The following is a 26,627-nucleotide window of genomic DNA, read 5'->3' as shown; positions in this document are numbered from 1 at the left end:
GAGGGATAGGGTAAGGTTCCTTGTTGAAACCCAAAACGGGTAGAATCCTTATCCAATCCCTCGGTTAGTTCTTGCTGCCAGTGTGGGAGGGCCGACAATGGAGGGCACACGAGTTGGCAGCAACTTGTTACTGCGGTTTTCCATAAAGAGGGTGGGCGTTAGCTGGTGGATGTCAATACCAGTGTAATTGATGGGACAAGCAGGTGAAGACAACAAAGCGTTATGTGGCGGGGGGCAGGACTACATGGTTAGTGGCACACGACATAGCGACATGGGAGATGAGATGAAAAGCTTTGCTTCAGAGCAGAAGTGGTACCTTATACGTCCAATGGTTGCCAATGTCATGTTGACCAACGCCATGGTAACAGTGTCCATTGGACTCAACATTCAGGGGACCGCAATCAAAATTAATCCAATCAGAATCTTTTAACTCTATCGTTCTTGTCAAATAACCAGCCTTAATGTACGTGACTGGGTTCTGCAGTTTGATGTGGCATTGGGTGTGTTTTAATCTGAGCCCAGGTAAAATGAGCTTCATCTGGAATCCAACATCTGTGTGGATACCCGAGTGACTGAATAATCAGTGATCCCCAATGTAAAAGCACACGGCACTGCAAACAACACACACACAGCCACACCTCTTTCCAGTCTCCCAGCAATCCGATTCGCACCTCCGTTTCCACGAGTGCTTCCTCCTGTGGGCAGCATTGTAGAGGACACTCCCAATCAGACAACTACAATACAGCAAACTGCAGCACTACAGCACTGCAATGGCTTCCCCCGTCACAACACTCCACCCCTCCCCCCATCATCCCCCCCACCCCCCAAACCCTTCCCTGCTCCAATTCCTATCCTTCGGCCTCTGTCGTGATTACTAATTCACATTTCTGAATCTGCTTCGTCTAGGGAATTTAGGAGTAGGCCATTTGGCCCCTCGGGCCTGCTTCACCATCAACGGCTGATCTACGGAGGATTCCGTGATCCGGGAATTGTTGAGGAATCAGACGCTTTGTGTTTCACTCCAAGAAAGATCAGCAATTGTCGAGGGTATGAATCACTTGGGAATACTGCACCCCACCCCCCTCCCAACCCCGAGAGCTTTGTTATGGCCTCTATTGCGAACAGCAACTCACAGCCTTGCCTTAACTCACTCTGAACCGCATTGGTCCCAACTCTTGTCCAAGTAGTCAGGCCTCACTGCTGGGATTTGTCCCTGGCATTGTGCCTCTATTTTTATGATACTATTGGTCAGGATCACAAAGAAAGTGTAATCAGGGAGAAAATGGAGCCATTTAATCTATCATCTTGCGTACACTGAAGCTGAGGCAGTGTACGGGAACATTAATTATATCACATTTCACGCAGAAGTTAGAGGGAGGTTTTCTGCTTCAATAACATTGATCAACTTAAAAAGACAAAAGCAGAATTCCTCTTAGCTAACAAGACTTGCACCCAGATAGCACTTATTGTGGCCAATGCGCGCGTCAAAGAGCTTTACAGCCAATGACGCACTTTTAAAGTGTAATCCCTGTGGTGATGTAGGAAATGGAGCAGCCAATTTATGCACAGCAAGCTCCCACACGCAGCAATGTGACAATGACCAGATAAATCTGCTTTTGTGGTGTTGATTGAGGGGTAAATATTGGCCGGGGCACCGGGGAGAACTCCCATGCTCTTCTTCAAAATAGTGCCACGGGATCTTTTACATCCACCCGAGAGGGCAGATAGGGTTCAATGTCTCATCTGAAAGACAGCGTCTCCGACAGTGCAGCACTCCCTCAGTACTGCACTGGAGTGTCAACCTTGAGTTTTGCGTTCAAACCTCAAGCGGTACTTGAACTGAGAGGCTAGAGTGTTACCAGCGGACACTCTTAGGGCACCCTGTACAGTTTCAACAGTTAAACAGTTCTGCTAGTCCTGTTGGGGAGGGTTGAACTAGATTGGTAGGGGGATGAGAACCTGAGGGGAAATTCGGAGTAGAGAGGAGAAAAACCTGGCAGTGGGAAGCAGAGAACTATTATCTGATAAGGAGGATATATCAGAGAGTAGTATCAAGGTAAATAGAATACTTGGAGACTTGGATAGAATTGGAGTAGGCAACAGTAAGTCATCTGGGGTCAGAGTAAGGGAGAAAGTAAAACAGCCTAAATCAGGATTAATGTGCATGTATGTGAACGCACAGAGTGTAGTTAATAAGCTCGGTGAACTGCAGGCACAGGTTGACAAATGGAGTTATGATATTATTGCTAAAACAGAGACCTGGCTCAAAAAGGGACGGGGTGCTAAATATTCCTGGGTACAAGGTGTTTAGGAGAGACAGGAAAGGAAGAAGAGTGGTGGAGGTGGGTGGTTGGTGGGGGCGAGTGGAAATATTGTTTAAAGATGGCATTACAGTGGTGGAGAGAGAGGATGTTCCAGAGGGTTCAAGGACGGAATCTCTCTGGCTAGAGGTGAGGAATGAAAAAGGTGCAATAACATTGATCGGTGTAGTATATAGACCACCAACTAGTGGAAGGGATGTGGAGAAACAAATTTGTGAAGAAATTACAGAGAGACGTAAGAATTATACAGTAATTATAAAGGGGGATTTCAATTATCCAAATATAGACTGGGATAGGAATAGCACAAAGGGACAAGAGGGGCGAGAGTTCCTGGAATGTGTTCAAGATAATTTTCTGCAGCAGTATGCTTCCAGTCCAATGAGAGGACATGCACTGTTGGACCTGGTTCTGGGGAATGAGTTGGCCCAAGTGGATCAAATATCAGTGGGAGAGTCTCTAAGGGACAGTGATCATTGTATCATAAGGTTTAGGTTGACTATGGAAAGGGACAAGGGGCAATCCAGAGCAGGGATAATTAATTGGGGGAAAGCCAACTTTGATGGGGTGAGAATGCACCTGAGCCGAGTGAGTTTGAATCAAATATTGACAGAAGAGATGGTGGCTGAACAATGGGCCACCTTCATTGGAGACAATGTCAAGGTATATTCCCTTGAAGGGGAAAGGTAGGACAAATAAATCCAGAGCACCCTGGATCTCAAGAATGATAGAGGTGAAGATGAAAAAGGAGAAGTGCGCATACAACAGATGCCAGGTACAAAATACAATGGAGAATCAGGCTGAATATAGAAGGGCCAGAGGGGAAGTGAAAAAAATAATAAGAAAAGCAGGGAGAGAGCATGAAAAGAGGATGGCAGTTAACATAAAAGGGAGTCCCAAGGTCTTCTATAAGCATGTAAATAATAAAAGGGTGGTAAAAGAAAGAGTAGGGCCAATTAGGGGAAAAAAGTGGACATGCATATGGAGGCAGGAGAAATAGCGGAGGTATTGAATGAGTACTTTGTATCTGTTTTTACAAAGGAAAAAGATGCTACCGAGGCCGAGGTGAGAGAGGAGGTAACTAGTACACTCGAAAAATTTACAATTGAGCAAGAGGGGGTGTTAGAAAGGCTCTCTTTACTTAAAATAGATAAGGTACCAGGTCCGGATGGGATACACCCAAGGGTACTGAGGGAAGTGAGAGAGGAAGTTGCAGAGGCTCTAGTGATAATCTTCCAGTCTTCCTTCGACACAGGGGAGATGCCAGAGGACTGGAGAACTGCGAATGTTACACCCTTGTTCAAAATGAGGTGCAAGGATAAAGCCGGCAACTACAGACCAGTCAGTTTGACCTCAGTGGTAGGGAAACATTTTTTGGAAACTATAGCTCGGAACAAAATCAATAGTCACTTAGACAAGCATAGGATAATTAAGGAAAAATCATGTTTAACTAAATTGCTGGAGTATTTTGAGTTGGTAACAGAAGGTTGATAAGGGCAAAGCTGCTGATGTGGTGTATATGGATTTTCAAAAGGCATTTGCCACACAATAGGCTAGTGAGCAAAATTCTAGCTCATGGAATAAAAGGGAAAGTAGGCACTTGGGTAGGAATTGGCTGAGTGGTGGTTAATGGATGTCTTTCCAATTGGAAAAATGGTTTGTAACAGAGCTCCCCAGGTGTCAGTGTTTTTTTTGAGTTGTTCATGGGATGTGGGTGTCACTGGCTAGGTTAGCATTTATTGCCCATCCCAAATTACCCTCACTTAGAGGGCATTTAAGAGTCAACCACATGGCTGTGGGTCTGGAGTCACATGTAGGCTAGACCAGGTAAGGACAGCAGATTTCCTTCCCTAAAGGGCATTAGTGAGCCAGATGGGTTTTTATGACAATTGGCAATGGTTTCACAGTCATCATTAGGCTTTTTAATTCCCAATTTTTATCAGATTCAAATTCAACCGTCTGCCATGGTGGGATTCAAACCCAGGTCCCCAGGGCATTACCCCTGGGTTTCAGGTCCAGTGACAATACCACTGTGCCACCACCTCCCCTTGCTCTTCCTGATACATATTAATGACCTAGACTGTGGTGTGCAGGGCATGATTTCAAAAGTTGCAGATGATACAAAGATTAGAAACGTTGTCAACTGTGATGAGGATAACCTCGAACTTCAAAAGGACAGAGACTTGTTGGTGGATTGGGCAGACAAGTGGCAGATGAAGTTCAATGCAGAGAAGTGTGTGGTGATTGATTTTGGCAGGAAGAATATGGACAGACAGTATAAAATAAAGGGAGAAACCCTAAAGGAGGTGCTGGAACAGAGGGACCTCAGTATAATATGTACATAAGTCACTGAAGATGGCAGGGGAGTTAATAAAGCATATAGCAACTTAGGCTTTATTAATAGGGGCATTGAGTACAAGAGTAAGGAGGTCATGTTGAACTTGTATAAGACACTAGTTCGGCCTCATCAGGAATACCGCGTCCAGTTCTGGGCACCTATTTGAGGAAGGATGTGAAAGTATTGGAGAGGGTACAGAGGAGATTCACAAGAATGATTCCCGGGATGAAGAGCTGTAGTTATGAGGATAGATTGGAGAGGTTGGGAGTGTTTTCCTTGGAGAAAAGAAGGCTGAGAAATGACTTGATAGAGGTATTCAAGATCCTGAGGGGTATAGACAGGGTAAATAGTGAGAAACTGTTCCCACTCAAGGGAGCATCAAGAACTAGAGGGCACAGATTCAAAATAATTGGCAGAAGGGGTAACAGTGAGGAAACATTTTTTCACCCAGAGGGTGGCTGGAGTCTGGAACGAATTTCCTAAGAGGGTGGTGGAGGCAGGTTCGATCGAGGTGTACAATAGGGAATTGGATTGCTACCTGAAAAGAGAGAATGTGCAAGGTTACGGGGATAAGGCAGGGGAGTGGGACTAGGTGGAATGTGCTTTCAGAGAACAAGTTCTGACTCAAAGGGCTGAATGGACTCCTACTCTGTAAAGGTTCTGTGATTCCACTATAAACAGATTCTAATGTGGTGAACCGATCCTCCAGGTTCACGTATTCCCTACAGCCAGAATTCCCAGAAAGCACCTCACAGGATAAATCGTTGGGAGGCCACACTGCTGACAGACTGGGGATGAATATGACTAAAAACCGGCCCTGTTACACTTCTCCACACAGAGACTAGTGGGGACAGACAGGCGGCAGGAATCGTCTGTTTAACCAAAGTTGCATTACATCCTTTCAATAATCCAGTTTGTGCAATAATGTGATTGCGAAGGAGCTTTTTCCGTTGCGGACATATTTTAAAATATCAATGGCGTCTCGGTGGTTAGGAGAAATCGCAGTTAAAGGCCCAAATCACCAATGAAGCAGGTATCCTCTCTAAGAGTATACCAGCATCAACAGGTCATTTCATTCAGATGTTTTCTCTCAATCCTGGTCTCGTTCTTGTGGATCTTTCATGCGTCTTCTCCAGTGCCTGTGTATCATTCACTATATCCCAAGTGTGGTCTGGCCAAAATTTGATTTAATTTGAACACAAGAAGTCTAGGCCTCTAGAAATGAACCCTCATGATTTATTCAAACGCTTTCAATTGTCTTAATTCCATTTGCCTGCCTTGGTTCTGTAAAACCTAACAAAAATCTATCAATCTCAGCGTTGAAATTTTCAAATGACCCCCCCCTCTCTCCAGCTCCCGCAGCCTCAACAGTTTTTTTGGGGAGAGAGCTCCAGTTTTTTCACCTCCCTTTGTTTGAAGAAATGCTTCCCAACGTTGTCCCCGAATGACCCAGTTCTGATTTTAAGCTTCCTATTTATTCTTTCATTGGGATACCCGGCTTCGTCTGGACTCCCCAGACCTGAGGACGTAGGCCGGGATTTTCCGGTCCCGTCTGCAGCGGGAACCATCGTGGGCCGGACGGAAAATTTGACGTCCGTTGACTTCGGGCGGGAATTCCCGGCCCTGCGGCGAGCGGGACTGGAAAATCCCGCCAATGGTTTTCTCCCTGGTTCTCTACTACCTGTAACTTTCCAGTGAGGGGAATCTCAAGGCAGTCCCCACCTCCAACACTCTCCCCAAAGGCTAGCTGTAGAGTTCAAGTGCCGTGCAGCAAAGCGCCAAGCCCAACTCCTTCGCCAATCCTTCGGGCCTGTAAAGAAGGCTCTAACCCACGCCCTGCCAACCTGTGTGACCTGTCCCTCACTCAACTTAAGAAGCAAGGCGATTTGATGGAGACATCGTCTGCTTACTTCACCTCCGTAACATCTTCCTCCTCCAGCCCACCTGCTCCCGAAACCCTCATCCAGGACTTTGTTGCCTTTAGACTGGACTATTCCAATGTGCTCCCGGTCCGTCTCCCATTTTCCATTCCCAACAAACTTGAGCTCCCTCGAAGCTCTGCTGCCCGTATCCTAACCCGCACCAAGTCCCGTTCACCCGTCACCCCTGTGCTCTCCGTCCTCCCAGTCGGGCAACACCTCGATTTTAAAATTCTCATCCTTGTTTTCAAATCCCCCCCCCACCCCCCCAGGGCCTCGGCCCTCCCTACCTCTGGAATTTCCTCCAGACCCACAGCCCTCCGAGATGTCTGCGCTCCTCCGATTCTGGCCTCTTGAGGGTCCCTGGTTTTAAATCGCTCCACCGTTGGCAGCCGTGCCTTCAGCTACCTGGGCCCAAAGCTCTGGAACGCCCTCCCCAACCCTCTCCGCCCCTCTCTCCTCCTTTAGGGCGCTCCTTAATACAAGGCTTTGGTCACATGACCGAACATCTCCTTATATGGCTTGGTGTCAGGTTTTGTTTGATGACGCTGCTGTGAAGCACCTTGGGACGTTTTACTGCATTAAAGGCGCTATATAAATGCAAGGCACCATCGATCCTAACAGTTGACCGTTACTCTGCTTATACCTGGTCATTTACCTCCACATTGCGGACTGATGGGTCAGGGGCGGACTCGGGCCAATCCGGGAGCTCCTGGTAACCTCCGGCCTTGCTGTTGAGCAGGTGGGACAGCGAGCCAAGCTGGAAGTGATCCCGATCTGCCGGGAAAGGCAAATCCCAAAATTGTAAAAACTGTCTCCGCATCGCTTGTCTGACTCACATCAACTCCTGACCAGAGAGACCACATTAGAAAACAACAACTCAACATGATTCATACACTGCTTCAATCAAATGACCTGATAACTGAAACGGCTTTTAAACACTAAACTCCCACGTTGCTAAAAGTCTGAGTTACTGCTGAAAAGAGAGGCATGTTACTGATGCTTTGCATCTTGTGCTCATCCGGACAAATGCAAGAATTCCAAATTTCAAACGCTCACAACGATTTATACTACGGGAGAAAAGGGGAGCTGATTGGTTGGCTAGTCGACTCTGATTGGCTGAGGTGTTGCCGTGGAGAGAGCAACGGGGAACAATAGGCTCCCCAAGCTCCCGGGTAATTCAAAAAGGGCGCAAGGCTCGAACTTATTCCTTTTGTTTGCAGAGGATGGGTCCCTGTGTCTGAATGTATGTTGCTTCTAGCAAGCATAAATGAGCCACATTACAAACTCGACTGAGTATCTTAAATTGATTGTCTGGATTCATGAAGAATTTAACTGAATTTAGGTTGCTCCAGATTATCAAAAGTAAACTGTATAGGTTTTAAAAATCTTTTTAAGTGAGAGCTCTATCTCCTGGCTTGTGTGTTAAGTTATGCATGTTTCTTTTTCTGGATTACGTTAGCAAAGTAGCTAATAGGGCAAGAATTGTGATGGTCCTCCCCAGGGGTACATCTTCCGAGATGTAATAAGTTCAGATCAGAGGGCAGAAGGAAATTGCAATGATATGGGTAAAGTCAGGTGAGGATGACTAATTGGCTTGCTCTACGAAAGATCAGGCATATACTCGAAGGGCCAAATGGCCTCCTTCTCTGCTGTACGATTCTATGGTTCAAGGTGAGGCTACAACATCATGATCCTGAATCTGCGGGGTGGAGAGGGAGGTGGGGGAGGGGGTGTGGGGGTGTGGGGGTGGTGGGGGGGGGGAGGGGAGAGGTGGGGTGTTGTTTGCCCAGAACACGGTGGTGGGGGGGAAGCCTGAAAATTAGAGCCAGGCTATTCAGGGGTTCAAGAAGCACTTCTTCACGCAAAGGGTAGTGAGTGAGAAATCTGGAACTCTCTCGCCCCCCCACCCCCGAAAAAAGGCTGCTGAGGTTAGCAGGTCAACTGGAAGCTTAAAAACCGAGATCCACACATTTTTGTTCGAATTGTTTTAATTATTTGCTCGAAATCGGTATTATGGAAACAAGGTGGGCAGTCGGCATTGTGGTCTCATTGAATGGCGGAACTGGCTGAAGGGGCTGAATGGCCTCCCCTCCTGGATCCTGAGACCCAGCAGCGGAGCCCCCTTTAATGTCAGCCCTGATCAGCATAAAACAACCAGTTCAACTCGATTACTAGGAGGTGTGGGTGCTCAATCAGCAGCGTGTCAGACCTGTCAAACACTGGGGCTCACACACATCACAAGCCCATTGTAACCCCCACTGCTCTCGCAGCTCAAATAAACACAAAGTCAGCATCACCGCGCGTCAGAACTCTCCTACCTTTAAAGGAAGACTCCAGGACTGGGGCTGGCTTCTGTGCCAGGAACACCTTCTTGGCGTACTTGCTCAACACCCCGCTTTTCTCCGTGGGAACGATGAGCTGGCGAATGAAACGGGCTCGGTCACGGATGTCGTAGTTCTGGTCATACTTGGCCAGGTTAAGGACGTACTGGGTCAGCAGTTTGGTCTGGAGGTTAAAGGGGGAAGAGAAAGCTCAAAGCGAGTCTAAGAGGCATGCAGCATGAGGACGATGGGTCAGCCATTTTCTAAGAGCCTTAGAGCGGGACAACAGAGTCGGGCGGGGGAAGGGATGGTGGTTTAGTGCTAATGGCACCGGATTAGTCACCCTCATGGTCTAGGTTAATGCTCTGGTGACACGGGGGTCATAATCCCACCACAGCAGCTGGTGGAGTTTAAACTCAGTTATTATTTCTGGAATTGAACGGTGACCATGACAACTACCACTGATTGTCATTAAAAACTGGTTCGCCAATGCCCTTCAGAGAAGGAAATCTGCCATCCTTACCCGGTCTGGCCTACATGTGACTCCAGACCCACAGCAATGTGGTTGACTCTTAACTGCCCTCTGAAATGGCCAAGCAAAAGCCACTCAGTTCAAGGGGCAATTAGGGATGGGCAACAAATGCTGGCCTTGCCAGTGATGCCCACATCCTGTGAAAGAATAAAAAAAACAGAAAAAGACCAGGAAGAAGCTGTGTGGACTAATCAGAAGATGTGTAAGTGAACGTTGTTTGATGCATTGGGATGGTTTCCACTCCTTCCACGTAATGTGGAGCCAACAATATGTTGGAAGGGACAGGCTTAGCATGGAGGATATTTGGGGCCTGTAACATGAGGCCTAAGCTACCATCAGGGGGCCAGATACCGTGCAGGGGACTAGGGTCCCAGCCATAAGGCTCATTTAGTTGACCTCCCCATTATGTACCTGGGTCACTTGAGATTTGAGCAGCCCTGCAATCACTGGGGCGATGGGGATGGGGAGAAGCTTTCCTCTATAATACAGCCTCTTCCTCACCAATAAGCACAGAGCTTATTGGCGACAAAATCCTCTCACCAAGCGGGAGAATGCAGCAGCAGCAAAGTTTAAGAGCACGGCGGCAATAACTGGGAAGCCAAGAACACAAGAAATAGGAGCAGATGTAGACCATTCGGCCCATCAATCCTGCTCCGCCATTCAATATGATCATGGCTGATCTTGGGATTCAACTCCACTTTCCCACGCATTCCCCATATCCCTTGATGCTCTGAGGCCAAAAATCTGTCCATCCCGGCCTTAAATATATTCAACGATGGAGCATCCACAACCCTCTGGGGTGGAGAATTCCAAAGATTCACAATCCTTTGAGTGAAGAAATTTCTCCTCATCTCAGTGCTAAATGATCAGCCCCTTATCCTGAGACTGTGCCCCCATGTTTTAGATTCCCTGACCAGTGGAAAAAAATCTCTCAATGTCCACCCTTATCAAGCCGCTTCAGAATTTGAGGTTTCAATGAGATCGCCTCTCGTTCTTCTAAGCTCCAGAGAACATAGGCCCAATTTCCTCAACCTCTCATCATCGGGCACCCCCCTCATTTCAAGCTCCAACTTAGTAAACCTTTGTGTGCCATCTCCAATGCAAGTTTATCATTCCTTAAACATGGAGCCCAAAACTGCACACAGTATTCTAGCTGTGGTCTCACCAAAGCCCTGTACAATAATAGCAAGACTTCTTTATTCTTATACTCCAATCCCCTTGCAATAAAGGCCAACATGCCTTCTTTAATTCTTTAATTGCTTGCTGTGCCTGCATGCTAACTTTCTGTGTTCCTCACACCAGCACACCCAAGCCAGCGGCCCTTTGTCGGCTGCTGGTATAGACATGCTAGCCCTGTCAGTGTGATGCCCCCAGTGAATAAGCTGACCTCACACAATACCTGCGCAGGCGGGGAGTTGGGAGCGCTCGAACCACAGTGTTTTTCTTATTCACCCCTCTGAGTTAAAACTTCAGGGCTTTTACCCCTTAAAGTGGGGAGTGGCCCAGTTCTGGATGTGCGCAGAGATTGTACTGTGTAGGAGGTTAAATGTTAACTTGAATAGGGGAGGCATAGTGGGAATATTGCTGGAATAGTAATTCAGAGGCCCAGACTAATGCTCTGGGGACATGGGTTCAAACCTCATCATGGTAGCTGGTAGAATTTGAATTCAGTTAATAAATCTGGAATATAGTAAGGGTGAAAATATTATCAACTGTTGTAAAACCCCCTCACAGAAGGAAATCTCCCAGCTACATGTGACTCTAGACCCACAGGAACGTGCTTGACTCTTAACCATCCCCTGAACTGGATAGAGAACAAATGCTTGGCCTTACCAGGGATACCCACATCCCATGAATAAAGACTGATGGTGAGTGCCCTGGACTAGTTTCAATCACCTGTGGTTTTTTTTGCAGAGTTTTATTAGCTCTGGAGATGAGGGTGGGGCACATGATGAGCCAGAATGCTCCGGCCATCACGATGTGTAGGGCCAGCTGGTCTTTTCCTACCCGTGAATTTTGTCCATTTGTACAAAGGGAGCGGTCAATATCTTTCCCACTTTCCTAGCAGCCCCTCTCAGTTCAACCCTTTCCTTCTTCGGTCATGGGGTGTGGGCGTTGCTGGCTAGGCCAGCATTTATTGCCCATCCCCAATTGTCCTTGTTCAGGGGGCATTTAAGAAAAGGGGGTTAAGGATTCAGGCCAGTTGAGGACAGTAGACTTACTTCCCTGAAGGGACACCTGTGAACCAGGTGGATTTTTATGACAATGGTTTCATGGTCACCATTAGACTTCTCCTGAATTCAAATTTCACCATCAGGCTGTAATAATGGGATTTGAACCCAAGAACCCCACATTACCCTGGGTCTCTGGAATACTAAATCCAATGACTCTGCCACCACCTGCCCTATGCCTCTGTCTCTCCTTGAGAATGCAAGCGCCTCAGCAATGAAATTTTAATTTCATCGAGTAAGCTTTCCAAACGCCAACAGGATCAGAGATCGGCCTTCTCAAAGGTCACCTCATTGGAAAAAGGAGCTGGATAAAAAGGGGCAACCCCATTACGCGGTAAAACCATGAGCAAGTCTTAACATCGACGCCTCCCCCCCTGCCACCCTTGCCCACATTCATCCACTCTACAACAGGAGAGACCAGAACCTGTTTGGAATTGGTGAGGTAAAGCTTGGCGGCCAGGTTAATGATTTGCAGCTTAACAATGTCTTCCTCGTTGGTGAAGGACTTGGCCATCTTCCGAAGCACATCGGGCGCGATCTTGGGCACATGCTCACAGTACTCTCCAATAAGCCAAAGGATGCTGGCTCTTGCCATAGGAACCTGCCCAGAGAGAGGACGAGGGAAAATTAATCAGTAAAATGTTTCTGTGTCGGCAAATCCATTGCTCTTTAGGTGTCACCAAGCCGCACCTAATGCTGTTTGGTGTCACCTATGGCTCGGTTGGTAACACCCTCACCTCAGTGTCAGAAAGCTCCAGGTTCAAGTCCCACTCTAGGCCTTTGAGCTCAAAATCAAGACTGACCCTCCAGTACAGTGCTGAGGCTGTCTTTTGGGTGAGATGTTAAACTGAAGGCCCATCTGCACCCCCTCAGGTGGATGTAAAAGATCCCATGGCGCTATTTCAAAACAAGAGCAAGGGGAGTTCTCCCCAGTGACCCGGCTAAGATTTAATCCTCAACTAACATCGCAAAATAAAACCCAGATTGGTCATTATCCCATTGCTGTTTGCGGGAGCTTCCTGTGTGCAAATTGGCTGCTGCACCTCCTACTGTACAATGGTGGCTGCACTTCAAAAGGGACCCCGTTGACTCTTGGGATGTTCTGGGAGTGGTGGTCACTCCTGGAGTTACAGGCAGCCCCCAGCAAAGAGCAGCTAAGGAGCCAGACACCCAGCGGAGTCAGGATTTCTCCGGGACCAAGCTGGTAGGGTCCGGGAGGGAAGGGGGGAGGCCTCCAGGGTGCCCAACCAGGAGGCAAATGCTGTTTTACCGGGTAACCTCACCAAGCGGACTGGGCACACGCGTCACTGCAGATAAAACACCTGTGGTGAGAAGAGGTCCTTAAGTAGCTGTCAATTTGCCATTTAAGGACCTCGCTTGGCCCACGGAAGGCCCATATCTCCCCCAGCGATGATGGATTGGTGATGGGCATGGTGCCAACAGTGCCGCCGAGATGGCGGCTAATTTTACACCCCTACCCGTCTGCCGGCCCCCCCCCCGCTCACTGGAGGTGGTGGGGGTGTGTGGGGTGGTGGTAAAATCGCAGCCACAGCTACAGAAAACATTCCGGCGTCAATGGTCGGAAATTCTGAGGTCCTCTGGGGTGAAATGTTTGGGCATAAGTGCGGCCAGGAATCTGGGTCAACTCTTGGATCAACTGCGCTAAGGATTTGGAAAGAGTAAGGAGCTCGATCACCTGAAGATGGGCATCGAGAGATTAGAGCTTCTCGGTCATGGTGATAATGGCAGACAAGCCTGGAAATCAGAACTGACTCCAAACACGGCACTTCCTATTTTGGCAGGGGCGGGACTGCATTGGGGCCCAGGGTCTTTGGAAGCAGCTCGCCATTCAATCATCAGCTGCCTCCAGTAAAGTGGGATTTTGTTTGGTCAGGAGTGGGAAACCCACTGTATGCAGGTCAGACCAGGTAAGAGCTGGTCTGAACTTGGTGGGTTCGATTAGATAGCCAGGGGGAGGTAAGGTACCCCTTTGGATCTGATCCCAGGACATCTGTAGGATAGGTCATGTGCCCTTTGGAATTGTTAAAATTAGGCATAAATGTGCGTAAAAAGTGCATAAACTCATTACTATCAAATTTATTGGAAGTGGGAACAGACCTTTCAAAATCAACTGTCAAAACTGTCAGAAGCACTTGCCAAAACGATTTGTCTAAGTGAACTGTCAGAACTGTCAAGAGGACCTGTCAAAAGCAACTGTCAAAGTGAGCCACAAAGGCGTTTAAAAGATCTGTCCTTTAAACTTTTGAAGAAAATGTCTGGAGTGTTGAAAAAAAATTGCTTGCAATGGTGCAGGGCATGGGTTGGCACAGGGCATCTGGGGGACACGGGGGTGGGTAGAGGGGCATAGGTTTGGCATGGAGACTATGGGCGGTAGGGGGATGGGTACAGGGCACAAGGTGCCATGGATTTGCATGGATAGGGCACGGGGAGTATGTGGGGGAGTGGGGAGGGTAGCGAGCTGGGGAATGTGGTTTTTTTTTCCCGATCTTTCACACAGTGCCAGAGTACAGAGGCAGCCTTTCCAGCCAGGACACCTCTGCACCTGGCAGCCTCTGCGCACATTCGGCAGGGGGTGCTGCTCTAGGCCTGACCCCTGTTTCACCCTGCCCACCCGGAACGAAAATTCCAACTCCAGGGCCTCTATCCCATCATGGAACTGGGAAACGTCCTGACTGTGCTGCGGACCCAGGAGCGAAAGTGCAGGCCTCAGTTTCCATTAATAGGGTGATGAAGGATATCTACAGTCACGAATTGAAGGATTATTTCAGGGAGAGCAGTATAAGGGTGCTTCCTGCCCTTGTACCTCACCCTGACACTCACCATGATGTTATCAATGAGCTTTGCCATGTGTCTGATGATGTCGCTATGCTGTGACGGTTGCATCTGTAGCAGCTTCTTAATGACGACCACAGACTCTGCCACCACCAGCTCTGCAATAGAATGGCAGCCGTGTTATAAAGCAGCAAATCCCTGGGCACCAGCCGCTTCGCTCTTCAGTGCCATGGGGCAAAGGGGCAGAGAGCACAGACACGACATGTGTGTGACAGAGTGGGGAGAGGGCGAGGCAGCTCCTTGCTCTGAGACGGGGAACAGCAGGAGATTAGCGAGAATGCTAACCGGATGACAGGAGATGGTGGTGTAGTGGTAGCACCACTGGACTAGCAATCTAGAGAACAAGGCTAACGCTCTGAAAATATGGGTTCAAATCCCACAATACCAGCTGGTGGAATTTAGATTTGATCGCTGAATGTGGAATTCAAAGCTAGTGTCAGTCGTGATAACTAAGATCAAATGTCATAAAAACCCATCTGGTTCACTAATACCCATTAGGGAGGGGAAATCTGCCATCTTTCAATGGTCTGGCCCACATGTAACTCTATTACTACAGGAATGTCTTAACTGCCTGCTAAAATAGCCCAGCAAGCCACTCAGTTCAAAGGTAATTAGGGATGGGCAACAAATGCTGGCCTTGCCAGAGGTGCCCACATTCCATGAAAGAACAAAAGAAAAACACCAGGGGGAGCCCTTCCTGTATGTACCAGCTGCTGCATTAAAACAAACAAATTGGCTTGACACAGACTAACAATACAGTGCGGCCCTTAATCAAATGTAAGCTTCTTGTAACACTTTACCTATCATTTATCAACTGCTCCCTCTGCTTCTGGTGATTCAGTGAATCAGGAAATTTCAGTAAACCAGATTCCCATTGGACTCAAGAGACCGTGAAGAATTGATGGCAACATTATTTTGGACAAAAATCAAGAAAAAACAGTTTTTCAAATAAAACACTTAAGAAATGTGTTAACACCTCATAGGATTCGAAACAATGTCCCTGGGATTAAGAGCCTGACTATCACCCAACTGAGCAAGCAGGGCCATGGGAGAGAGCGTGTGCTCCTCACACAAGATCTTAACCTGAGGGACACGTAGCATTTTAATAAACTTGTTAATTTTGTTTATTTGTGTGGGGGTGGCTGCGGTGATCCCCCTGTGGTAACTCAGATAGAGACAAGCCCCATCTTGCCGCCGGCGCTAGGGAGCAGGGGCGCGTTCGAGCGTGCACGCACAATGGTGCCGCACCACCGGTGGTCGGCAGGAGTTACCACGGCTTAAACCTCGCGTCACACGCTAAATATTTTGCTGCTCAGTGCTTGCTGCTGGCCGTCTGCTGCTTGGCCCTCACCGTCTCTATTGGACAGCAGTTGAACCAATCCGTTCAGGCAGGTGTCACGGACCTCATCAATGTTGGTGGCACAGCGCCCAATAGCCTGTATTGTGCCCGCCACAAAATCCTTGTCCTGGCTTTTGATATACGTCTAAAGAGAAAGACAAAGAGTGAAGGCAGTATGATCATAATGGTTAGGCAACACTGTCTCGGGGAAGAGGCTGACGGTTGGTGGTGATGTCTCCGGACTAGGAACCGAGAGACCCGGGCTAATGCTCTAGGAAAAACGTAAAATACCGCGGATGCTGGAAATCTGAAACGAAATCAAGAATTGCTGGAAAAACTCAGCAGGTCCGACCAGCGTCTGTGGAGAGAAAGACAGAGTTAACGTTTCGAGTCCGTGTGACTCTTCTTCAGAACTGAAGAGAAGTAGAAATGTGGTGAAATATATACTGTTTAAGAGGGGGAGTGGGACAGGTGGAGCTGGATAGGGGGCCAGTGATAGGTGGTGGCAAAGGAGAGATTGCGAAAGATGTCATAAACAAAAGGTTGAAGGAGTGTTGACGGTGGTGATATTAGCTAAAGGAGGGGCTAATGGTGACATTAAGAGTAGAAAGCAGGATGAGCAAGTGACAGATGGCCCTAGTGGGGGTGGGGGTGGGGTGGGGGATGGTGTGGGAGAAGAGATCAAAATAGGCTAATGAATGGAAATCAATTTAAAAAATAATAAGAGTGGAAATAGGTGGGCCTCCAGTATTCTCCCTCCACCTGGACCCCTCCCGCTGGCCTCTTACCTTCTCTTGATCTTTTCATTGAGAACTGTCGGCATGACATCAGTCGTCTCAATTTCTCTGCTCCTCTCACCCACTCTAACCTGTCTCTCTCTGAACTTGCCGCACTCCGTTCTCTCAGGTCCAACCCTGACATTGTCATCAAACCTGCCGACAAGGGTGGTGCTGTTGTTGTCTGGCACGCTGACCTCTACCTCGCGGAGGCTGAGCGTCAACTCGCAGACACTTCCTCCTACCTCCCCTTGGACCATGACCCCATCACTGAACATCAAGCCATTGTTTCCAGGACTGTCACTGACCTCATCTCCTCTGGAGATCTTCCTTCCACAGCTTCCAACCTCATAGTCTCCCAACCTCGGACGGCCCGCTTCTACCTCCTACCCAAAATCCACAAACAGGACTGTCCTGGCAGACCGATCGTGTCAGCCTGTTCCTGCCCCACGGAACTCATTTCTTGCTATCTTGACTCCGTTCTCTCTCCCCTTGTCCAGTCTCTTCCCACCTACATCTGCGATTCCTCTGATGCCCTACATCATATCCTGTTCCCTGGCCCCAACCGCCTCCTCTTCACCATGGACATCCAATCCCTCTACACCTCCATCCCCGACCAGGATGGTCTGAGGGCTCTCCGCTTCTTCCTTGAACAGAGGCCCGAACAATCCCCATCCACCACCATCTCCTCCGTCTGGCTGAACTTGTTCTCACACTGAACAATTTCTCCTTTAACTCCTCTCACTTCCTCCAAATAAAAGGTGTGGCTATGGGTACCCGCATGGGCCCCAGTTATGCCTGTCTCTTTATGGGGTATGTGGAATATTCCTTGTTCCAGTCCTACTCCGGCCCCCTCCCACAACTCTTTCTCCGGTACATCGATGACTGTTTTGGTGCTGCTTCATGCTCTCGTCTGGACCTGGAAAAATTTATTAATTTTGCTTCCAATTTCCACCCTTCCATCACTTTTACGTGGTCCATCTCTGACACTTCTCTTCCCTTCCTTGACCTCTCTGTTTATATTTCTGGTGATAGACTGTCCACCAATATCCATTACAAGCCTACCGACTCCCACAGCTACCTCGACTACAGCTCCTCACACCCCGCTTCCTGTAAGGACTCCATCCCATTCTCTCAGTTCCTTCGTCTCTGTCGCATCTGTTCTGATGATGCCACTTTCAAAAACAGTTCCTCTGACATGTCTTCCTTCTTCTTTAACCGAGGTTTTCCACCCACGGTGGTTGACAGGGCCCTCAACCATCTCCATCTTCCGCGCATCCACCCTCACACCTTCCTCTCCCTCCCAGAACCATGATAGGGTCCCCCTTGTCCTCGCTTATCACCCCACCAGTCTGCGCATTCAAAGGATCATCCTCCGCCATTTCCGCCAACTCCAGCATGATGCCACCACAAAACACATCTTCCCTTCACCCCCCATCAACATTCCGCAGGGATCGTTCCCTCCGGGACACCCTGATCCACTCCTCCATCACCCCCTACACCTCAACCCCCTCCCACGGCACCTTACCATGCAAGTGCAGAAGGTGCAACACCTGCCCCTTTACTTCCCCTCTCCTCACCGTCCAAGGGCCCAAACACTCCTTTCAAGTGAAGCAGCATTTCACTTGCACTTCCCTCAATTTAGTCTACTGCATTCGTTGCTCCCAATGCGGTTTCCTCAACATTGAAGAGACCAAATGCAGACTGGGTGACCGCTTTGCAGAACACCTTCGGTCTGTCCGCAAGCATGACCCAGACCTCCCTGTCACTTGCCATTTGAACACCCACCCTGCTCTCATGCCCACATGTCCGTCCTTGGTCTGCTGCAATGTTCCAGTGAAGCTCAACGCAAACTGGAGGAACAGCACCTCATCTTCCGACTAGGCACTTTACAGCCTTCCGGACTGAATATTGAGTTCAACAACTTTAGATCATGAACTCTCTCCTCCATCCCCACCCCCTTTCCGATCCTCTTTTTCCAGATATTTATTTTTAAATTTTTATACATTTTTTTTCTCACCTATTTCCATTATTATTATTTTTAAAATTTATTTCCATTCATTGTTTTATCCCCATCTTTTAGTCTATTTTGATCTTTTCTCCCACACTGTCCCCCACCCCACCCTCACCCCCACTAGGGCTATCTATCACTTGCTCATCCTGCTTTCCACCCTTAATGTCACCATTAGCACATCCTTTAGCTAATATCATCACCATCAACACCCCTTTGACCTTTTGTTTATGACATCTTTCGCAATCTCTCCTTTGCCTCCACCTATCGCTGGCCCCCTATCCAGCTCCACCTGTCCCACCCCTCCTTAAACAGCTTATATTTCACCACATTTCTACTTCCCTTTAGCTCTGAAGAAGAGTCACTTGGACTCGAAAGGTTAACTCTGTCTTTCTCTCCACAGATGCTGTCAGACCTGCTGAGTTTTTCCAGCTATTTTTGTTAATGCTCTAGGAACATGGGTTCGAATCCCACCTCGGTAGCTGGTGGAATTTAAATTCAATTAATTAAATATAAATCTAGTCTCAGTGATGGTGACCAAGAAAAAACCCATCTGGTTCACTAATGCCCTTTAGGGAAGGAGATCTGCCGACCTTACCTGGTCTGGCCTACATGTGACTCCAGACCCACAGCAACGTGGTTGACTCTTAGCTGCCCTCAAAGGACATTTAAATTCAATTAAAAAATTAGAATATAAAACTAGTTTTAGTAATGGTGACTACGATAACTATCACTGATTGTTAAAAACCCATCTGATTCACCAATGTCTTTTAGGGAGGGAGATCTGCTGTCCTTACCCGGTCTGGCCTACATGTGACTCAAGGTCCACAGCAAAGTGCTTGACTTTTAACTGCCCTCTGAAATGGTCTAGCAAGCTCTCAGTTCAAGGGCAATTAGGGATGGGTAACAAATCCACCACCCACACCCCATGAAGAAATTTTTAAATAGGTGTGGTTATAGTCCGAAACTCCTTCAACTCTGGCCTCTTGCTCGTCCCTCATTTTAATTGCTCCACAGTTGGTGGGTGTACCTTCAACCCTCTGGGCACTAACCTCCGGGATTCCCTCCCTAAACCTCTCTGCCTGGGTCTTCTCCTATAAAACGCTCCTTAAGACCTACATTGCTAATTGACCTTTGGGTGACCTGTCCCTCATTTGCGGCTCAGGGTCATATTCTTCCTTTAGAACGCTCCTTGGGAGGTTTCGTTATGTGCGAGCTGCTCCATAGCTGTAGTGTTTTATATCAGGCGCACTCTGACAGCGCCCTGGAGATTAGCTGTGGATCTGCGGAGAAGCCGCAGCAATCCGAGAGAGTTGGTAACTCCCTGCGAGTTGTGTTTACAAAATTCAACTTCCTTTTCCCAGCACGCGGGTCAGAAAGGCCAGTCTCCCAGAACCCGTCTGCCAACAGGCAACAGCAGCAGTTCGAAACGACACTAAACTTGGGAGCATTGTGAACTGTGGGGAGGAGTGTGTAGAACCTCAAAAGGACATAGACAAATTGGTGGAATGGGGAGACAAGCAACAGATGAAATTTAATCAGAGAAGTGCGGAGTGATTCATTTTGGTAGCGAGAACACAGAGAGACAATATAAAATAAAGGGTATAATTCTAACCAGGGTGCAGGAGCAGAGGGACCTGGGGGTATACAGGCATTGAAGGTGGCAGGACAGGTTGAGAGACCTGTTAATAAAGCATTCGGGATCCTGGGCTTTTTAAATAGGGACATAGAGAACAAAAGCAAGGAAGTTATTTACATTAACACTGGTTTGGCCTCAGCTGGAGCATTGCATCCAGTTCTGGGCACCACGCTTTAGGAGGGATGTGTAGGCATTAGAGAGAGCACAGAAAAGATCATGAGAATGGTTCCAGGGATGAGGAACTTCAGTTTCGTGGAAGATGGGAGAAGTTGGGGTTGTTTTCCTTGGAGGAGAGAAGGCTGAGAGGAGGTTTGATCGAGGTATTCCAAACCATGAGGGGTCTGGACAGAGTAGATAGGGGGAAACTGTTCCTACTGGTGGAGGGATCAAGAATGAGAGGACACAGATTTAAGGTAATTGGCTAAAGAAGCAATGGAGACAGGAGGAGAAACTTTTTCACGCAGCGAGTGGTTAGGGTCTGGAATGAGCTGCCTGAGGGTGTGGTGGATAGAGGTTCAATCGAGGTGTTGGACAGGGAATTGGGTTGTTACCTGAAAAGAAAGAAGGTACAGGGCTAGGAGGAGATGGTGGGGGAATGGCACCAGGCGCCTTGCTCACTCGCACAGCCAGCACAGACAATGACGGGCCGAGTGGTCTCCTTCTGCGCTGTAACAATTGTGTGATTGAATATAAATTAGCAGAGTTGAGCTGAAGTAACTAACTCACTAGCCCATTAGGTTGTCCATTGTGTTTGTGCAGCCGGCCTAGTTAATTCAGGTCACATTGCACCTGACCTTGGTTTGACCTCTTGTTTTCAACAAAAGATGAGATGATTCCACCTCCATAGGTTCCAGGGTCCATCTGATCAAAGGAGAATTATTACAAGCTTTACCACCAGAATCCCTTCTGTTTGTTGTTACTCTGAAGACAGGGATTCGGATCTGGGACTTGGTGTCGGGGTTATTATGGGGTGGCTGAGGTGGGAAGACAAATAGAGGATTATCTTAGCAGACCTGGCATTTCAGACACTTTACCCAGAGTTTGAGTAACAAAGGTCAGCGGCCTCTTTACTCAAGGAAAGGATTTTATATAATCATTAAATAAATTTCTTTAAATAGAATCAGCACGGAAACAGCCATTTAGCCAAACTGCATTCCACTAGAGCCTCTTCCTACTCCATACACTCTCACCTAGTTTCTGTTTCTCTCTCACTTTTTCTGTCTATCTCCCCCAGTGTGTTTTTCACTTTCTCTCTCTCTCCCCCAGTTTCTGTTTCCCTCTCTTGCCCCCAGTTTCTGTTTCTCTCTCTTTCTCTCCCCTAGTTTCTGTTTCTCTCTTTCTCTCCCCCAGTTTCTGTTTCTCTCTCTCCCCAGTTTCTGTTTCTCTCTCTCCCCAGTTTCTGTTTTTCTCTCTCTCTCTCCCCTATTTCTGTTTCTCTCTCTCCCCAGTTTCTGTTTCTCTCTCTCCCCAGTTTCTGTTTTTCTCTCTCTCTCTCCCCTATTTCTGTTTCTCTCTCTCCCCCTATTTCTGTTTCTCTCTCTTTCCCACCAGTTTCTGTTTCTCTCTCTCTCCCCCCTAGCTTCTGTTTCCCTCTCTCTCCCCCAGTGTCTGTTTCCCTCTCTCTCTCCCCCAGTTTCTGTTTCTCTCTCTCTCTCTCCCTCCCCAAGTTTGTGCATTTTTCTCTCTCCTCCTCCAGTTGCTCTCTCAGGACTCATTGTTTCCGGGTGATTCTCATTGGCCCCAAACACCATTATCTTCACAACTGGCACTGAAGCCATGCATTTGGAACAAGGGTGGGGTGGGTGAGGGGTGTAGACCAGGGGGGCTAGGACAATGCGGCCTGATTGTATGCCGCATCTTTGGGGTGCTGTGCATTGCATGAATAGCCTACACAAGGATTATTTCTCCTCAGTCACCAACTGTTGCTCCTGGGAGACAAGTCACTCATTCTTCTACCTACTTTCTGTTCTTAAAAGAGCACAACTGTCAAATTCATGGGCTCTGCTCCTACAACAGCTGGTGTTAGATAATCCCGCATTCCAAACTCCCCGTCTGTAAAGATATTTTTCTGACCCTCGCTCTACAATCACTAGAGTCAATGTTTAGCTAACATTATATTGGAAGATCAGTTGAGCTGGAGTGGTTGACCTACACTGGGAGTGAGATGGGGTGGAGGGATATCACTGATCCAGATATCGCCCCATCTCATTCCAGATGTGGCGGGAATATCCCTCCGCCCCATCTCACTCCCAGTCAGGCAGTGGTATCCCTCCGCCCCATCTCACTCCCAGTCAGGCAGTGATATCCCTCCGCCCCATCTCACTCCCAGTCAGGCAGTGATATCCCTCCGCCCCATCTCATTCCCAGTCAGGCATTGATATCCCTCCGCCCCATCTCACTCCCAGTCAGGCAGTGATATCCCTCCGCCCCATCTCACTCCCAGTCAGGCAGTGATATCCCTCCGCCCCATCTCACTCCCAGTCAGACAGTGATATCCCTCCGCCCCATCTCACTCCCAGTCAGACAGTGATATCCCTCCGCCCCACCTCACTTCCAGTCAGGCAGTGAACCCTCCACCATATTTCACTCCCATGGAGGGATATCTGCCCCCAGTGGGAGTGAGATGGGGTGGAGGGATACCTGCCTAGAGTGGGAGTGAGCTGGTATTGATTACAGTTTGTTTTGCACATGAGTAACACAAATGGCTGCTCTTTCCTTACCTGGAACTCGCGGAGAATGGTTGATATGTTAGTCTCACTGGCCAGGTTGGTCAGGACCTCCAACTGCACAAGACAAGGGAAGAGGGGGATCAGGATAATGGGGCTTTTCTAGTGTGTAACACAGACGCCAGAATCAACAGGAACTGTGAGTACAGACCCACCTTTAGCACTTTAATCTGTGTAGGGTCTGTGGACCTGATGTAGAAACTCTTCAAATGGAGCTCGAACATTCCCTTTAAGATCAAAGTCAAAGCGATATTAATGATCAGTCCAATGACAGCAGAGATTTGACCGTTTATCAGCAACATGGGTTCAAAATTCGACATGAACCAAATCTTCGTTAATCCTCAGTCATTCTCACCTTTAATTTTACTCCCAGAACTTCATCCTCACTTTTCCCTCATCATCTGTCCAAGCTTCTGCTTAGATCTGTTCACTCATGAACTCCATTGAACCAGACATACGGCAAACAGGCCATTCCACCCATCGCGCCTGTACCGGCTCGTTGAAAGAGCGATCCAATTAGTCCCACTCCCTCTGCTCTTTCCTCTATACTTTCTGCACATTTTTCCTCGTATTTTCTCCTCGTCCCTCCCCCACAACCCCCACAGCTCATCAGACAATTATCTTAACTCTGTGTCCTTGGGTTACCGACCCTCCTGCCACTGGAAACAGTTCCTCCCACCTGCTCTGGCGAAGCCCTTCATCATTTTGAACCCTTCTATTAAATCTGCAGGTCATGTGTGGAGCAGTGAGGAGTGTCCCTGTCTCTGAGCCAGAGGCTCTGGGTTCGCGTCCCACCCCTGGACTTGATGGACGAGGGAGATGTGTTCATAACACGGCCTAAATAGGTTGAATATCAGCCTGCCAATCCTACCGACACACACCAACAGCAGGTGGTAAGAGTGGGAGAGATTCCTGGTCAGCCTATGTGATGGGAAGAACATTGGACCCTCTACCATCACTATCCATAACTCCAGACTACAACATGCGTGTGAAAGTGTGTGTTGCCATAGCAACTCAGATTCCCTGAGTAAAGCGCACCATTGCACTTATTAAATCTTCCCCTTAACCTCCCTTGCTCCTAAAGGAGAATGATTCCCAGCTTCTGTACTCACTCCTGATTGGTGACAATTCATCCAAGTTGGTGGTCGATATCTGTTACCCACTTCCAATGTTGACAGGTCTCCGTTCCCATTCCCAACATTAGTCACACTTCGACCACATTAAACCCAGCCCCACTTCCACCAATCATTCCCTCACTACATTCCGGTCATGCCCTGATGTTGTCAGTCAGGCTAGACATGTGAGCAAAGGGACTCCTGTCCTGCATGCTTATAGCATCAGTAACAACAGATAAACCCATCAGGCTGATTTATAAGCACAGTTGCACAGGTCGGCTTCAGATTACTGTAACAACTGGTAAAGGCACGAACAATGACTCACCCTCCGCTTGATGGACATGGAGGCAACATTCTGCAGCACAACAAACTGCACCTCACTGTGTGGAGAGAGAGAGAGAGAGAGAGAGACAGTGAGAATTAACTTGAAGCAACCACAGCCAAACCCAGCCCGAATATTGTGGGATTGAGGGCCAATAACACACTCGATTACGTCTGCCCTGACAGGTGGATATAAAAGATCCCATAGCACTGAAGAGGAGCAGGGGAGTCCTCCTGTCTCCACCACGCCCTCAGGCGGTGCATTCCCTCACGTCTCCATTGCTTCTTTTGCCGATTACTTTAAATCTTCGTCCTCTCGATCTTCGATCCTTCGTTTCTTTTCCCTGTCTCCTCTGCCTGGACCCCCTCATGATTTGGAACGCTTCTACCGAATCTCTTCTTCAAGCAAATCAATCCCTCAACCCAACGTGACTTGAAAAAAAGGTAAATGATCTGGCCAATGCCATGTGGGCGTCTGTGGGATCTTGCTGTGCGAAAATCGGGCTGCTGTGTTTCTCACATGACAACGATAGTTACATTTCAAAAGTACATCTTTCAGCTGTGGGTCGCTTGGGGTCGTGAAAGTCGCTATATAAATGCACGTGTTGCGTGGGATGCTGATCAGTGCACTGAAGGCGGTGTTTTGGTTCATTGGGCAGGTTCCAGTGAAGAATGGACATGGATTTGCATCGACAATCCTACAAAACCCTGGACCTCAGGAGTAAGTCCCAAAACTGACAGCGGAGAGCAAGCTGACCGGAGAAGAGGGTGCTCGCCATGAGACACGGAACCAGGGGAATCAAACCGTGGACCATTTCCTGATCACCCCTTCAATCACCTCCAGCATCTCACCTGAAACCAAATCCATCGGCTAAGAGGAGACGTTAATGAGTCTTGAAATTCTCCGTGATGTCTGAGGTCCAGCTGGTCAGTGTATTGAAAGGACATCACTGACCCTCTCGGGGGTTCCCCCATTGCTCTGTTACTGGGAGGAATTCCTAACGGTGCTTAACTCTGAATTAAAGGTGTGAAGGCATTAGAGAGAGTGCAGGAAAGATTCACGAGAAAGGTTCCAGGGGTGAGGAACTTTAGCTACGTAGATTGATAGGAGGCACTGGGACTGTTTTCTTTGGAGAAGGGAAGGTTGGGAGGAGATTTGATCGAGGTGTTCAAAATCGTGAGGAGCCCGGACAGAGTAGATAGGGAGAGACTGTTCCCATTGGTGGAAGGATCGAGAACGAGAGGGCGCAGATTTAAGGTAATTAACAAAAGAAGCAATGGGGACAGGAGGAGAAACTTTCTCCCCCAGCGAGTGGTCAGGATCTGGAATGAGCTGCCCGAGGGTGGGGGCAGGTTCAATTGAGGTGGTTGACAGGGAATTGGATGGTTATCTGAAAAGGGAGAATGTGCGGGGCTGGGAGGAGAAGGTGGGTGGATAGCACTGGGTGAACTGCACCCTCCCTAACAGCACTGTGGGTGTACCTACACCACATGGACTGCAGTGGTTCAAGAAGGCAGCTCACCACCACCTTCTCAAGGGGCAATTAGGGATGGGTACTAAATACTGGCCTAGCAAGCATCCCGTGAATGAATATTTTAAGATTTGGAGAGCAGGCTCAGGTATAATGGGCTGAATGGCCACCTTCTGTGCTGTACCAATTCTGTGATTCTGTAAAAACTCAACTCAACACAAAGGCCAATTCATTGCACGATTCACAAAAAATTGGCCGGCAAATTCGCAAGTTAGAGGATGCGCAGGATTGGCCGAGGTGCTGTTTTCCTGTATACAGGGAACTCAGGGCAGTGTCTTACTGCACACAGAGAGGGTGCTGGAGAGGCTACTGTGTGTTTCTTTTAAATACTCCCGTGGGATGTGGGCATCGCTGGCAAGGCCAGCATTTGTTATCCATCCCTAATTGCCCCTCGAACTGAACAGCTTGCTTCAGAGGGCAGATAAGAGTCAACCACATGGCTGTGGGTCTGGAGTCACATGTAGGCCAGACCGGGTAAGGAGGGCAGATTTCCTTCCCTAAAGGACATTAGTGAACCAGATGGGATTTTACAGCAATTGATGATAGTTGTCATGGTCACCATAACAGAGGCTGGCTTTCAATTCCAGATTTTAAAAAAATTAAAAGTTGAATTGCTTAATTAATTAAACTCCAATTCTACCAGCATTGGGATT

The 26,627-nt window shown here is 48.2% G+C and overlaps 1 protein-coding gene across 4 annotated transcripts in view; it reads right to left on the bottom strand.

Annotated features, from left to right (window-relative positions):
* LOC144670129 (AP-3 complex subunit beta-2-like) overlaps positions 1-24,523 on the bottom strand; it is a 71,981-nt gene extending 47,458 nt beyond the window's left edge. For 2 of the 4 annotated variants that reach the window (XM_078532579.1, XM_078532580.1), the window contains exons 1-9: positions 24,447-24,523; positions 23,162-23,233; positions 23,001-23,063; positions 15,867-15,999; positions 14,504-14,613; positions 12,087-12,263; positions 8,897-9,083; positions 7,234-7,352; positions 639-695 (exon numbers count right to left, since the gene is read on the bottom strand). In XM_078532579.1, coding sequence (XP_078388705.1) covers positions 639-695; positions 7,234-7,352; positions 8,897-9,083; positions 12,087-12,263; positions 14,504-14,613; positions 15,867-15,999; positions 23,001-23,063; positions 23,162-23,233; positions 24,447-24,464 — 936 coding nt within the window. In that variant the 5' untranslated portion in view covers positions 24,465-24,523. The remainder of the gene's footprint in view (positions 1-638; positions 696-7,233; positions 7,353-8,896; positions 9,084-12,086; positions 12,264-14,503; positions 14,614-15,866; positions 16,000-23,000; positions 23,064-23,161; positions 23,234-24,446) is intronic. The other 2 variants (XM_078532581.1, XM_078532582.1) reach the window with 1 other exon arrangement.
* Positions 24,524-26,627: the final 2,104 nt, after the last annotated feature.

This window comes from Cetorhinus maximus, chromosome 30, assembly GCF_964194155.1.
Source record: "Cetorhinus maximus chromosome 30, sCetMax3.hap1.1, whole genome shotgun sequence".
Classification (NCBI taxonomy): Eukaryota; Metazoa; Chordata; class Chondrichthyes; order Lamniformes; family Cetorhinidae; genus Cetorhinus; species Cetorhinus maximus.
Note: the sequence above shows the minus strand (reverse complement) of the source record. Positions and strands in the feature narration are given on the sequence as shown.